This window comes from Geotrypetes seraphini, chromosome 2 (genome assembly GCF_902459505.1).
Source record: "Geotrypetes seraphini chromosome 2, aGeoSer1.1, whole genome shotgun sequence".
NCBI lineage: Eukaryota > Metazoa > Chordata > Amphibia > Gymnophiona > Dermophiidae > Geotrypetes > Geotrypetes seraphini.
In genome coordinates, this window is record NC_047085.1 from 64,365,016 (window position 1) to 64,380,888 (window position 15,873).

General features: G+C 44.4%; 1 protein-coding gene across 8 annotated transcripts in view; it reads left to right on the top strand.

Moving 5' to 3' along the window:
- UBR5 (ubiquitin protein ligase E3 component n-recognin 5) overlaps positions 1-15,873 on the top strand; it is a 1,080,924-nt gene that overhangs the window by 380,797 nt on the left and 684,254 nt on the right. For all 8 annotated transcript variants that reach the window (XM_033933084.1, XM_033933089.1, XM_033933086.1 and 5 more), the window contains one exon: positions 3,252-3,369. In XM_033933084.1, the coding sequence (XP_033788975.1) occupies positions 3,252-3,369 (118 nt within the window). The remainder of the gene's footprint in view (positions 1-3,251; positions 3,370-15,873) is intronic.

Here is a 15,873-nt window from a genome sequence, read left to right on the forward strand (position 1 = left end):
GTCCCTCTTGAAATTTCTGACTTGGAAGGCGGTGTTTCTAATTGCCCTCACCTCCGCCAGGCGGATCGGGGAGTTGCAAGCCTTGGTTGCGGACCCCCCTTTCACTGTCTTTCATCACGACAAGGTGGTTCTCCGCACCCATCCTAAGTTTTTACCTAAAGTTGTTTCTGACTTCCACCTCAATCAGTCCATTGTCCTTCCTGTGTTCTTCCCGAAGCCCCACTCCCATCCTGGCGAGACGGCGCTTCACACGCTTGACTGTAAGAGGGCGTTGGCATTTTATCTTCAACGCACCAGGCCTCATCGGAAGGTTCCTCAATTGTTTTTGTCCTTCGATCCCAATCGATTAGGGCATCCAGTTTCCAAGCGCACTCTGTCTAACTGGTTGGCCGCTTGCATTTCCTTTTGCTACGCTCAGGCTGGCCTTCCTCCCCCGGGTCGAGTCACGGGGCACAAGGTCCGAGCGATGGCAGCTTCGATAGCTTTCCTCCGATCCACGCCGATGGAGGACATATGTAAGGCTGCCACTTGGTCTTCGGTTCATACATTCACCTCTCATTACTGTCTGGACACTTTATCCAGAAGTGACGGCCGGTTTGGCCAGTCAGTATTGCAAAATCTGTTTTCCTAAATTGCCATCCTCCCACCTGCCCTTTTTTGGTTAGCTTGGAGGTCACCCACATGTGAGAATATCATGCCTGCTTGTCCTGGGATAAAGCACAGTTACTTACCGTAACAGGTGTTATCCAGGGACAGCAGGCATATATTCTCACAACCCGCCCGCCTCCCCGGGGATGGCTTCCTTGCTAGTTATGGAACTGAGGACCACGAGGTGGGATGCGCCCTCTAGTGGGCGAGAAGGCACGCACATGCGTGGTGCAGTGTGCAAACTTGAAACTTTAATCAAGTTTGCTTGAAAAGCTGTCCGCGCCGGGGCTCCGTAGATGACGTCACCCACATGTGAGAATATATGCCTGCTGTCCCTGGATAACACCTGTTACGGTAAGTAACTGTGCTTTCTCAGTGCCTCATTGTGTTTCTGGCCATGGTAGTTTCTTTTCACTTCAGCAAATAGATTTCTATACCAGGAGTATTCCTTCATGGAATTACCTACATCATTCTTATATTGCTGGTTTTATAATCTGATATAGCAGATTTTAAGCACTATTCTGACTGAATAAAAAAAAAAGTGTTTCATATCTAAATACAAATTACAGTGCACAAGTATCTCTTGCATAGTTTCTATACATCAGGACTGCCCAAGTCCGGTCCTCGAGATTTACTGGCAAGCCTTGTTTTCAGGATATCCACAATGCATATGCATGAGAGAGAGATTTGCATACCAAGAAGGCAGTGCAGGCAAATCTCTCTCATGCATATTCATTGTAGATATTCTGAAAACCTGGCCTGCCAGTAGATCTCGAGGACCAGACTTGGGCAGCCCTGCTATACATCATTTATATACTTTGGACCATAGTAGTGGCAAAAGGTATAGGTTATATAAATGCTAGCTAAAAAATCTAGTATTTTCTAGTATTTAATGTTTTAGTACTTTATTGGCCTAGATGAGTATTTGTCTCTTGATGAATATGTCTAACTAGTCTTTAAGCCCGTTACATTAACGGGTGCTAGAAAGCAGCCCCCTTTCCCTTTCCCCCTCCATTTCCTCCCTAACTCTCTCTCTGTAGCCCCCCTTCTGTCTTCCCCCTAAGCAAAATGATCTGCCTCCCAGCACACCCCTCCCCCCGAAGCAGCCCCCTTTCCCTCTACCCCTCCAATTCCTCCCTGACAGTTTCTCCGTGGCCCCCCTTCTGTCTCCCCTCCCAAGCAAAGCTGTCTGCTTCCCAGCACACCCCTCCCCCCAAAGCAGACCCCTTTCCCTCTACCCCTTCACTTCCTCCCTGACTGTCTCTCCGTGGCCCCCCATTTTGTCTCCCCCCCAAGCAAAGCTATCTACCTCCCAGCACACCCCTCCCCCAAAGCAGACCCCTTTCCCTCTGCCCCTCCAGTTCCTCCCTGACTGTGTCTCCGTGGCCCCCCCTTCTGTCTCCCCCCCAAGAAAAGCTGTCTGCTTCCAAGCACAGCCCTTCCCCAAAGCAGGCTCTTTTCCCTCTCCAGCTCCAGTTCCTCCCTGTCTCTCCGTGGCCCCCCTTCTGTTTCCCCTCCAAGCAAAGCAGGCCCCTTTTCCTCTTCCTCCCTCTTCCTCTTCCTTCTTCCCAGTTCCTCCCTGTCTCTTCGTGGCCCACCCGATTTTATCTTCTCGCGGTCTGGCCAGCTCCCCTAGTCCCTTGCCGCCACCGCCACCCCCTTCTCTTCCCGCGGTCGACAAACCTCTTGACTCCAGCAGCGGCCGCAGCACTGTAAACACGCTGCTTCGCGGCCTCTACTACCCCGATTTGCTCTTCCATGTCCCTGATGATGTCATCAGAGAAAAGGAAGAGCAAATCAAGGCAGTAGAGGCGGCGAAGCAGCGTGTTTACAGTGCTGCAGCCGCTGCTGGAGCCAAGAGGTTTGTCGACTGCGGGAAGGGAGGGGAATGGGATGGTGGCGGCGGCAAGGGACTAAGATAGCTGGCTAGACCGCAAGAAGAGAAAATCGGGTGGGAGGCTCAACGGAGATTGGGGGGGGAGGGGCGAAGACGACGACGAAGACTGAGCCCTTGCTTTCTCCCTAGCTCCCAGTGCCCTACCGGTTTGTACACTGCGATCTGGAGAGCAGGGAGTACAACGGTTGCGGCTGGGAAGCAGTAAGGCTGGGGACTCGCGCATGCGCACGTCTGCAAAGCCACGGACAGATCAGGGATTTCAGATCACGCAGATCTGAGTGCGCATGCGCGTCTAGCGTTTTATTATATTAGATGATGTAGCAGGAGCACTGTATGCCACTCTACAAGAAAATTTAGGTTTGATTTCACCTACATGATTTCTGCTTCACAGGTTGGTGGGTTATGGGAATTCTATAGACATAGGCAATTGTAGCTCAAATAAGGTAATTCCGGTTGTTATTCCATAGCACATATAACAGCTGACTGAACAACATAGTTTGTATATTCTGCTCAACTAGAAAACTGCTGAAGTGGCTTGGCTCTATGGAATTGTGAAAAATGAATATATAGGAGGGAAAAGTCTGCAACTGTGAATGAAAGCTTATGATGCACATTCAAAAGAAGCAGCAAGAAGTTTCAGAGGAAGAAAAAAAAAAAACCCAAACATAAGGATGTTCTTGATTAAAATAGTATTTTTTTCCTCTAGGGGGGTAGTTCCTTTCAGTCAAAGGAAAAAGATGCTTGAGAAAGCCAGAGCAAAAAATAAGAAGCCTAAGTCCAGTGCTGGTATTTCTTCAATGCCAAATATCACCGTTGGCACACAGGTAAGCAACAGTTAATGACTTTAAAGAAGCTTTTGGTAAAAGGCATTATAAGGATGTGTCTTTGGAATCCTGCTGGCTACTTGTGACCTGGATTGTGTGTTATCAGAGACAGGATGCTAGGTTTCAGGTACCTTTGATTTGACTTATTATACATATGTTCTTAAGTCATCATTGAAAGACAAAATGAAAATCGTATATGGTAATATCTCAGGCAGCTTTGGGGTTTATATGTGTTTATTTAAAAAGAATATCTGAGATAGGCTTAAAAATAATTCTTCTAAGGTAAATATACACACAGCTGTTTTTCTCCGAATACACCTCAGATAAATATCTTATATAGCTTACAGCATCTCACGGACCTCAGCGGTGTTGCTGTGTGAAAATCAAGTTTCAACACACACAGTCTTTATATACCAAGCTCGTCATTGGTCTAAAGAGTTTTCTAAAAGTGCTTGTAGTGCAATCCTTATATATATAAACTAGTATTTTAGCCCGTTACATTAACGGGTGCTAGAATATGTCTGTGTGTCTTTATTTCTGTCTCTCTCTCTCTCCCTCCCTCTGTCTGTCTCTCTGCCTGGCCCCCTTTGTCTGTCTTTCTGTGTCTCTCCCTGCCCCTGTGTCTTTCTTCTTTTCTTTCTGTCTCCCTTCCTCCTGCTGTCTGTCTGTCTTTCTTTCTATCTATCTGTCTTTCTCCCTGCCTCCTATGCAGCAGCATTTCTCACCCACCACTTCCCTGAGAAGCAGCCACAGCAGCATTCCCCCCCCCCCTTCCCACGGTCCCGACAAACCTTCGGATTCCAGCAGCACTCTACACACGCTGCTTCGGGGCCTTTTACTGCCCAGCAAATCAGGGCAGTAGAAGGCCCCGAAGCAGAGTGTGTAGAGTGCTTGCTGACCCCCTAAGATGGATCCTAGCATCTGCCAGCTATGATTTGGATTTTTCTTCCCATTTGTCTTCCCACTTTGCATTTGTCCACATTAAATTTTAACTTAAATTTGGATGACCAGTCTTCCCATTCCCTAAGATTGTCCTGCAATTTTTCACAGGCCACATGCATTTTAACAACTTTGAATAGTTTTTTTTCATTTAGTTCTTTACTTTTTTATGGCCAGACGCGATGAGGGAGCTGGATGCGCGACAGAAGGCCGAGCCTCGCTCCGCCCACTTTTTTTTTCACCACTGAGGGCGCCGGGGGCTCAGAGGAGAAACGCTAGCAGGCAATGTACTACTGCTGCTGGGGGTTTGTCAGCGGCAGTGGGGAACAACTTCCCTCAGACAGCGTTCGCGCCCTGCCGCACGTGCACCGCCGCCCGCGCTCTCTGCCATTCACGTGTTCAAGTATGGCTCTGGAGAGTTTGCAACAGTTTTGTCGCGAGCGTGGGTTCTGGGGAAGGATAGCAACGGCGGCAGCAAAGTTACAGGTTTATCCTTGAGATGGCAAGAGCCGCCGCAGCAGCCGACAGCCTCCACTCCCCCAGAAGTCAAAATGAGATCTTAAGTGCTGGAATCGGCGGCTCCCAGAAGTCAAAATGAGATCTTAAGTGCTGGAATCGGCGGCTCCTCTCAAGATCCCCGACTGCATCGGACTTCCGACGCAGGTGGGGATCCTGAGAAGAGCCGCTGCCTCGTCTTTCAACTTTAAAATATACTGAGACAAGGAGTAGGGCAGACCGAAGAACAGCACGGCCGACAGCCGTCGCGTCCGACATCCGCCTCGGGGAAGGAGAGAGTGTTTCGCTCGCATGCGCACTCCTATCTGCAGTGCCCTACATCTCACAGAAAACGGACGTACGCAGGGGAGTGCACATGCGCGGCCTAGCGTTTTATTATATAAGATACATCTTAAAGATATAAATACTCATCTTAATGTGCAAAAACGCGGCTTGGGGGTGCTTATTCCAACATAGGACTATATTTCGCCCTCAGGCTGTATCAAGGAATCCCCCTATAAACAAGTAAGTATCATTAGAGAGATAATCTAAATACATAAGAACATAAGAATTTGCCTCCGCTGGGTCAGACCAGAGGTCCATCGCGCCCAGCGGTCTGCTTCCGCGGCGGCCCATCAGGTCCATGACCTGAAAAGTGATCTTTTGTCTAGAACCTGTTCCTCCCTAATCCTTTATATCCTTCAAACTCCTTTTCTTTTTTATCTATACCCTTTCTTTCTCCTTTATCTGTAACCTTCAATCCCCTTATCCTACAGGAATTTATCTAGTCCCTCTTTGAAACCCCATAATATAGTCTGACCTATTACACCCTCCGGAAGCGCATTCCAGGTATCCACCACCCTCTGTGTGAAGAAGAATTTCCTAGCATTGGTTCTAAACCTTTCCCCTTTCAATTTCTCTGGATGTGTTCTTGTTCTTGTAGTTCCCAGTACGCTGAAGAACCTGTCCCTCTCCACCCTCTCTATACCTTTCATAATCTTGTACGTCTCTATCATGTCTCCTCTGAGTCTCCGCTTCTCCAGGGAGAAGAGCCCAAGTTTCTCTAACCTCTCAGCGTATGAAAGATTTTCCATAACCTTTATCATTTGTGTGGCTCTTCTCTGGACCCTCTCAAGTATCGCCATGTTCTTCTTAAGGGACGGTGACCAATATTGGACACAGTACTCCAGATGCGGGTGCACCATCGCCCGATACAGCGGCAGGATAACTTCCTTCGTTCTGGATGTTATACCCTTCTTGATAATACCCAACATTCTGTTTGCTTTCTTAAAGGCTGCTGCGCATTGTGCCGTTGGTTTCATTGTTGTATCCACCAATACTCCCAAGTCCTTTTCAAGGTTGCTTTCCCCCAGTACCAACCCCCCCATTGTGTAGCTGAACATCGGGTTCTTTTTCCCTATATGCATGACCTTGCATTTCTCCACATTGAAGTTCATTTGCCATTTATTCGCCCACTCCTCCAGTTTCGCCAGATCCCTTTGCAGTTCTTCACATTCCCCTACAGTTCGGACCCTGCTACAGAGTTTGGTGTCATCTGCAAATTTTATAACTTCACACTTTGTTCCTGTTTCCAGGTCATTAATAAATACATTGAACAGCAGCGGCCCAAGTACCGACCCCTGTGGGACACCGCTTGTGACCCTTCTCCAGCCTGAGTAGTGGCCCTTCACTGCAACCCGCTGCTTCCTGCCTGCCAACCAATGTTTAACCCATCTGTATACGTCCCCTTCTACCCCGTGGTTCCACAGTTTCTTAAGTAGCCGCTCATGTGGTACCTCTTCAAAAGCCTTTTGGAAATCAAGATATATGATGTCTATGGGATCCCCTTTGTCCATATGGCTGTTTATCCCTTCAAAGAAGTGCAGCAAGTTCGTTTGGCACAATCTTCCTTTGTAGAAGCCATGATGACTCGTTTTCATTAGCCTATTTCTTTCTATGTGCTCACATGTCTATGTCTTTTATCAGTGCTTCTAGCATATTGCCCGGTACTGAAGTCAAACTCACCGGTCTGTAATTTCCGGGTCACCTCTCGATCCCTTTTTAAAGGTAGGTGTGACATTTGCTATTTTCCAGTCCTCCGGGATTATTCCTGTTTTCAGGGATAGGTTGCAAACTTTTTGGAGTATTTCCGCTTTTCATTTCTTTTAATACCCTTGGGTGGATTCCATCTGGGCCCGGGGATTTGTCGGTTTTCAGTCTGTCTATCTTTTGGAGGACATCTTCGAGACTTACCTCTATCGTCAATAGTTTTTCTTCCGGTTCTCCGTTGAAGATTTTTTCGGGTTTCGGTACATTGGATATGTCCTTGCTTGTAAAGACTGACGAGAAGAACATGTTTAATCTGTCAGCCACCTCTTTTTTTTCCCCCCTTATCGCTCCTTTTTTGTCTCCATCGTCCAGCGGTCCCACTTCCTCCTTCAGAAGTTTAATCCCTTCATTATACAACTTACAGCGGCCTTCCTTCTGCTGGGCTCTTTATGACGCAATTTCTTTTTTTTCGCAAAGAAAGGAAGTTGCGTTATAAGGAGGAGCTCAGCAGAGGGAAGGCCGTGAGCATCATCAAGCAAGCCTGCATTCGATGGCTCACTCTGCAAGGTTTTTGCCAGTGGCAGAGTGGGAGGGAAGCTGTCTGGATCCGACGGTCCCATGAGCTAGTGCTGGCCAATTCGCCTTCCTGTCTCACGTTAAAAGCTAATTACAGCCTGTGGAGGATTGCTGGTGGCACTTTCCCTCTGCTTTGGGCCTGCCCCTCCTCTGATATAATGTCCTGTTTTGGCCTAGGGCAGACCATGGAAGAGGGAAAGTGCACTGGCGATCCTCTGCAAGCTGTAATTAGTTTTTAAAAGAGATATCGGGAGAACAGGGGGATGTCAGATAATGGTGGAAGAAGGGAGAAGCATGCCGACCTTTGGGGGGGCCCTCTGATGTAGCTATTAGAAGTACACGGAGAGAGGGAGGGGTCCAAAGAGAGGGGCATATGCTGGACTGAGGGGCGAGGTAGAGGGAAAGAAATAATGGGTCTGAAAACAGAGGAGAGGGAGAGAGACGGTGGACAATGGGATGGAGGGAAGGAAAAGAAAAGTAGAGAAGTTGGATCCAAGGGGTGGTGTGCAAGGAGGAGGGATAGAGATTCTGGATAGGAGGGCAGTTGGGAACAGAAAGGGAGAGATGATAGACCCTGGGGTGGTGGGGAAGGGAGGGAGAGATGCTGGATGAAAGCATAATTGAGAAAAGCAGAGATGGTGGATCTGAGGATCAATCGATGCAGCTGCTCTTTCATTCTTTGGGCCACCAGCAGTGTGAGTGAAGTAAACATGCTGCTTTCCACGGCTGGAAGCTTTCACTCTGCTACTGTTTCATGGCCCCAATTAGGCACGAAGCAGTAGCAGAGGGAAAGCTTCATTCATGCTTCCGGTGACCTGAAGAGCACAAGAGTACTACCTTACCGGATCCCATGGAGTAGAGGAACGCGGGGGTGGGGTGGAGTGGTCATTAGAGAAATACTGGACTGCGCGGGGATGGAGATGAAAAAAAGGAAAGATGCCAGACCTCTGGGGGAGGGGAGGGAAAAGGAAGGAGAGGACAGAGATGGAAGATGGAGGGTGAGCACGGAGAAAGAAGAAAACGTCAAATGGGCAGGAGACACTGGCAAGCGAGTTATCAGACATCAAACAGAAACCAGAGCCTGGGACCAATATGATTTGAATAATGACAGACAACAAAAGGTAGAAAAATAATTTTTGTTTTCTATTTTGTGATTAGAATATATATGAACTGAAATGTTTATTGTGCTATTGTTAGGCATGGGTAGGGCCTGGGTAGAAATTTAGGAGGGGACCCCAAAGCCCTCTGCTAGCCTGTGCCATCTTCAGCTTCCAGTAGGCTTAGGACTTTCTCTAGCCAGGGGGTAGTTGCTCTAATTGCACTCCTTGGTCTAACACCATCCTTGGAATGTGTGATCTTTATATTTTGTACAGTATAGGAGGAAATGACTCTCTTTATTTCTTTGGTGGTGTACTATATGGAAGGTGAGGCTTACTGGGAATTTGGATTAATTTATGTTTATCATTTATGGTCAGTTATTATGTATTTGGCACTTGTGTTCTATGTGTATGACCAAGGTATTCTGTTAGGATGAATTTTCTATGTATCATTTAGTTTTACTGATAGTGGAGGGGATATTGTGAGGGGAGATGGGTTTTGTTGATCTTTTTTCTGTATTTGTGATTTGGGTCATTCCACACCAACTGTACAAATTTTCTGAATGATCCCCACCGTATCATCTCCAATTTCAATGAAACTTGGCACATAGATGCTCTGGCTTGAAAAACTAAGCCCTGCAAAGTTTCAACCTCAAAAACATGAAATTCATGTAGTAAGAGGTGCCTAAGTAGAGGCCCTAAAATTTTTGTGCATGTTGTATGAAATAAATGGACAACTTCAAGGACCTCCTGTACACAGAGAGAGTATTCCTAACATCAGCCTGAAATTTAATCTACATGTACAACTTTTTGTACTTAATAATCTTTCAGAGTTTCAAAAGTCTAGGCCAATGGTCCCCAACCCTGTCCTGGAGGACCACCAGGCCAATCGGGTTTTCAGGCTAGCCCTAATGAATATGCATGGAGCAGATTTGCAAGCCTGTCACTTCCATTATATGCAAATCTCTCTCATGCATATTCATTAGGGCTAGCCTGAAAACCCGATTGGCCTGGTGGTCCTCCAGGACAGGGTTGGGAACCACTGGTCTAGGCTAAGTGCTCTTCTAATGCATTGCCAAAGTTTGGCAAAAACTCAATTTGCTAATTTTTGGCTTCATCTTTGGGGTGCTATAGATTTCAAACAAATTTAAATGGTTTCTTCTCGCTTGGTACACCTGCTCAACTACTGATTGTTATCCATGTGTGAAAATTTCAAGTCTGCTTTCGTTTATGTGCAAAGGTATTGCAAGTCAAACAGAGCAGCAAAAGTATTAATAACAAATTTTACTCATTTTTGAAGCCTTGTATTTCAGTTATAAGAATATAAGAATAGCCCTACTGGGTCAGACCAATGGTCCATCTTGCCCAGTAGCCTGTTTTCACGGTGGCCAATCCAGATCACCAGTACCTGGCCAGAACCCAAGGAATAGCAACATTCCATGCTACCGATACAGGGCAAGCAGTGGCTTCCCCCATGTCTCTCTCAATAACAGACTTTGGACTTTTCCTCCAGGAACTTGCCCAAACCTTTCTTAAAACCAGCTACGCTATCCGCTCTTACTACCTCCTCTGGCAACGCGTTCCAGAGCTTAACTATTCTCTAAGTGAAAAAAAATTTCCTCCTATTGGTTTTAAAAGTATTTCCTTGTAACTTCATCGAGTGTCCCCTAGTCTTCGTAATTTTTGACGGAGTGAAAAATCGATCCACTTGCACTCAGGTTTTTGTAGACACTAGCAATCACTTTGGTTCAAAAATCACAGGCTAGAGCAACTTTTTCTCTACCAGATATCAAATTTTCAGGAGGGTGTTTTTTTGTATAGGGAAGAAATTTGCAATTGAATTCAGATAGTCTCAGCAGCGTAACTAACTATTTAAAGGATTAATTGTATTGTCATTGGAGGGTTCTTCAAATATTCAAGTTGAACTATGAAACAACTTTACTCCTCACATAATTTACTGTTTATTGTTTTAAAACTTAATTGTGGCATCGGGATAAAAATTGCCATACACTAAGAATGTTGGTTAGTAGTAAAGGAATTGTGTTAAGCATATTACATATATATTTAATAGTTACTAAAATATTGTCAAAACTTGCGTTGCTCCATGGTGGTTTAATTTTTTCCAGTTTATTCAAATTGATAACCCTATCACCAAGAGATGCCTGATAGCTAGGCAAATCCAGGTTCCCAAGCCATAGTCACACTTTATTTATTGCATAATGTTATGAAATTTATCTTCAATGAGTTGAATTGTTGATTCTGTAAATGTGTATTGTCGACCAGTTACTGTGCTTGGTGCAGACAGAATTGCAAAATTGTGGTCTTCACAAATCCAACAAGCGTCCTTCCTAGGAGACCAATGAAATAAGTGAATTGGTCCATGAGGATGCATTAAATTTATGAGTGCATCATGCTCTTCAATTGATGTCTCGCCAGGGCCGGATTCAAGGATAGGCTCAGGAGGCACGTGCTTAGGGCCCAAAATTGTCAGGGGGTCCCCAGGGCTGGCATTAGGGAGGGGAGCTGCCCTTGGCCCCACAGATCAAAGGGGCCCCGCGGTCAAAACTTAAACATCTCCTTTAAATGCCAAATGTTCCTTTTCAGAAGGGCCCCGACATGGCTGCCATTCTCACAAACTGCCAGCGGCTGCCCTGAAGCTTTCCCTCTGCGGTGATCTGCCCTGTTGGAAACAGAAAGTTGCGGCAGAGGGAAAACTTCGGGGTAGCCACCAGCAGCTTGTGAGAATGGCTGCCGTGCCGGAGCCACTCTGAAAAGGAACATTTTGGCTACAGAGGGGAGGGGGAAGCGGTCTACCCCGGGTCCTGCGTTCATGTAAGTAAAAACTAGAAATAAGTGTACCGATCCCTTAGTTCAGACTGCCTTGCTTCCCAACTTGCCTTTTAATGTTTAAAATTTGCACAAACTTCTATGTCAGAGACCGTGAAGCAATACATGGAAGAAGAGGCTAGCATAGAGATTTACCATTGGTTAGAGAGAAGCAGGCACACAGCTTTCTCCTCTCCACATTGCAGTGCTGGCAAATGTCCTGATTTTCTTTAATTGATTGTGCTGCAGCACAACAGGCCAATCAAAAGTGACCTCAGGGACTCTGAGGTCGTTTGTGATTGGTCTATTGTGCCCCAGCTGACCCAATGAAAATTCAGCAAGTTGTGAGTGAACCAATGACAGGAAGACTGGAACAGCATGCTCTGGTGCACAGTGGAGGGCAGGAGGAGGTGCGAGGAAGCAGCTAAGCAATGGAAAAAGTGATTTGGAGGGAATCATGGGGAAAAGAATGACAAAGTAAGAATGGTGACAAAACAGGGAGAGGTGGTTGAATGGAGGATCAGGGAGAATGTCTCCAGGGTGGGGATCACAAATAGGTTGGTAGCTGTAATCTAAGATTGTGATGTTGGATGGCTGTTTTCTTTTCTTAATAATGGACACCTTGTTTCCATGGAAAGTTCAATTTCCTAAACAAAGTGCATGATTCCAATTACATGTTATGTTTGCAGGGATGCACTGGTATGCTGATAGTTGTGGTGAAATGGTGGGGCATTACTCTGAATTTTTGTGTATTTTGTTTATGTTTCTAACAGTACTCATACAATTTTCCATAGGAATAGTAAAATGATGCAGTCTAAAAATGAAGGAGACCATTTCTGTTTTGGGCTGCAGACACTTGCCTTTCCTAAATACAATAAGGTTGTGTTGTTTCTTCAGGGAACAACATTCTCTCTTACTGAAGGACCAGGATGTGAACATCAGGAAATGGATCTGTTAGATAGTTTTTCTAAGTGACCCAGATTAACACTGTTTTTATAGAGTGATTATAAAAGTGAGTATAATATAGTCAGTGAATTCTTACAGACTTGTATCCAAGAAACATTTCAGAATTATATGTTGGTGCTGTAGTCCCTAGAGGAGTTTCAGACGTACATACATATGGGTTACAGTTGGTTGACAGAGCAGGGATCTCAAAGTCTCTCCTTGAGGGCCGCAATCCAATGAATATGCATTGAAAGCAGTGCATGCATATAGATCTCATGCATATTCATTGGGGAAATCCTGAAAACCCGACTGGATTGCGGCCCTCAAGGAGGGACTTTGAGACCCCTGACATAGAGTGAGGCAGTTGAGAGGTGTTGTGAACTTGGTTATTAATATAGACTTATATTTCAGATAGTATTACTGCTTTACAATATATTTGAACACTTTTATATACGTATGGAAAGGGTTCAGTGTTAAAGTCCTGGGTAAGTTGGTGGGAAGGGGGATTTGTTCAGAGATGTTGGGGGTTGCATAAGAAAAACTATGCACTAATATGCTAATCTTTGTTTGTTTTGAATTAAAAAAAAAATACAAGTGGAAATAAAGAAGTAAATAAGAAAACAGATAAATGGAGGCGGGGCGTAGGTGGGGGGTGGGTTGTGGGCAGGGCAGGGCCAGGGGGGCCCAGTGTACTTGTGTGCCTAGGGGCCCTCAAAGAATTAATCCTGCACTGTGTTTCGCAAATGTTTCCAACCCACCATTTGTTATCATAAACACATGCTATGTATTGTCCTGGTTGAAGATTTTCTATCTTTAGAGAAGCATTAACTGGAGAGTCATCCAATGAACCAATAGTTGCAATGAATAATGAACAATCATTTGATACTCGACTCGCACGCATCTTATGTATCCCTTCAGGGATAAACTGATGATTTTCATGAGTTCCAGCAATTGCAGAGGCAGTCCCAAATCTTCTTGATTGAGCCTAGCGCCCTCAATTTCTTCTTTTGAAACAAACAAAAACTTGATTTTTGTAAAATTTTGGTTTTCTTTTGGCTGTTGTAAGCTTGCACGTGCTGCTAACCTTTTAGCATTTCCACCAATTTCATTGCAGGGTGACTTACCATGGCTTGTGCCAAAGAAGTTCCACTCAACATGAACACCATAGTCAGAATAATGATAGCAGAGATTAAAAAGTTTTTAAAGTTTTTATATTGTGCAGCAGAGCCATCACTGTACTTAACATTGGCAGAAAGTAAGCTTTTTTTTAAAAAAAATATAAATAAATAAAAATGCACTGCCACTGTATCATGCCTTAAGCTGTCATTAATGATACAAACACTCATGCTTTGAATTTCACTGTTAAGGTGGAAATAGACAACAAAAGGGTGCAAAGTGGCTTGTCTATTTTCCCAATGGAAACCCTGAACAGCATCTTGAACAACAAAGGAATAATTTTCAGCAAAATCCATTAAAATAACAAGTTCATCAGGATTTAAATTTTCTTTTACTGTTTTCAAGTAATGTGCTTGATACTTTGAAATGTAAAGATGTAGATCTGTAAGCACAGCAAGCACAGCTATAAAATCTTCGACTGCTATTTGTTTTACGTCTAGAGTTGCATGATCTATTTGGATCCACTGCTTGAATTCAATAATTTCTTCAGGATCAATATCCTTGTATACATTGCAAAGGTAGGCTTCAACTGCACCTTTACCAGGACACTCATCACACCTGTGGAGCATACAATTTTTTGACTCCAAATTGGAAACTGTTTTTCCCATTAAATCCTTATAGTCATCCTTGACTATGCTGTTTGCAAGCATCAGTTTAACATTCTGATATACAGAGCATACACAAACTGAGTGCATTTACCATTTTGGTCTTAATTCACAGAATTTTGAGAAACTCAACTCTGGGCATTTTTATTGCGATATTCAACAAACATCTGTTTCAGATTGCTTAGTAGCAACCTCTTTTGCTTTTGAACTTTTTCCCCATCAACTCTGATTGAAATATAGTCCTTTTTTGCAGGACACAGCCTACTATACTCATCTTCATAAAAGTTGGGCAACTTTTTTGCCACATCATCTGAAAGTAATTTGCCTTTCTTTTTACTTGGCATTGCTAGTATGCCACTTTATTTAAGCTGTCTTTCTTCTCCAACCATTCTTGTTGAAATGCCAAATTCAGAAGATATTTTTTCAATAGACCAGCTCTTTGGAACTAGTGTAAGGACTTGTAATTTTTCTGCACGACTTAAGTCAAGTTTAATTTTTCTTTTAAGCAAAGTAAAAGTTCAGCATAATCTGAACAGGTTTGACATTGATGACTGCAGTTACTGCAAGGTCTTTGCAAAACTTCATCAAGTTCAAAACCATCCACAGAGGCAATGTGATGACTCTGAGGTTTGTGCTTCAGCAAGTTTACATTTCACATAACCTCTGGAGTCGCGTTGACTCACTTTCTTCAGCTTTAAAGGAGACTCCCAAGTGCCACCAAGCTAGTATCAACTTTTTAAAATTTTGGAATTGGTTCTTAAGAAAACAGAAGGGAGGTGGGACTGGAACCAATGAAGGTAACTCAAGAGAGCAAGCGCACCCTAAGCACAAATAAAAAGACCAAAAACAGAAAACTATTACTGTTGGGGGATTCCATCATCAGAGGCATTAACCTTGGAACACAAGGCGAGGAGACCAAAATAGTGAAATGTCTTCCAGGATCCTCAGCTACCAGGAGTTCCAGGCAAATACAGACTATAATTAAAGAAGAAATTAAGGATTTTAACACTGATGTTGTCATCCATCTGGGAACAAATGACCTGGCCAACAACTCCACACTTGCAGCACAGAAAGCTTTTCGGGAGCTTGGTCAGGGTGTGAAACCTTTTGTAAACACTTTAGCTTTTTCTGAAATACTGCCTGCATATGGAAAGGGAGAGCAAAGAGTGAAAAACACAGAGGACTTTAATAGATGGCTCAAAGCCTGGTGTCATCAAGAAGGCTTCAGGTACATAGGAGGATGGGGAAATACATGGAAGGACAAGAAGCTATATGGCACTGATGGGCTACATATTACTACAGCAGGAAAAAGAAACTTTGCAGAGAAATTTAGACTATTTTTCTAGGCATTTAAACTAAAAGGTGGGGGTGGTGTATGTACGAAGGACAATTATAGAGACCACCCCCGGCAAAAGAAAAGATGTGATAGTAGTAAAGACTGCAACATAAGCAATATCAGCAACTCATTTCTTAGTATTGCAACAGAAAGTGAAACGAAACAAAAATCCATACGAAAAAGGAGATTATCGCTGAAAAATAGCTGGAAAGCGATGACCACAAATGCTCGCAGTCTAAGCAACAAAGTTCATGATCTGCAAGCCTTTATGTTAGAGGCAGATCTAGATATTGTCGCTATCACAGAGACATGGTTCAGTGTGTGGATGGGATGCAAACATACCGGGATATAATCTTTTTAGGAAGGACAGACATGGTCAAAAAAGTGGAGGAGTAGCTCTCTATGTAAGGATCTGATTGTGGATATCCAAAAGTTTGGAAGGAAAGAGGAGGTTCTGCTG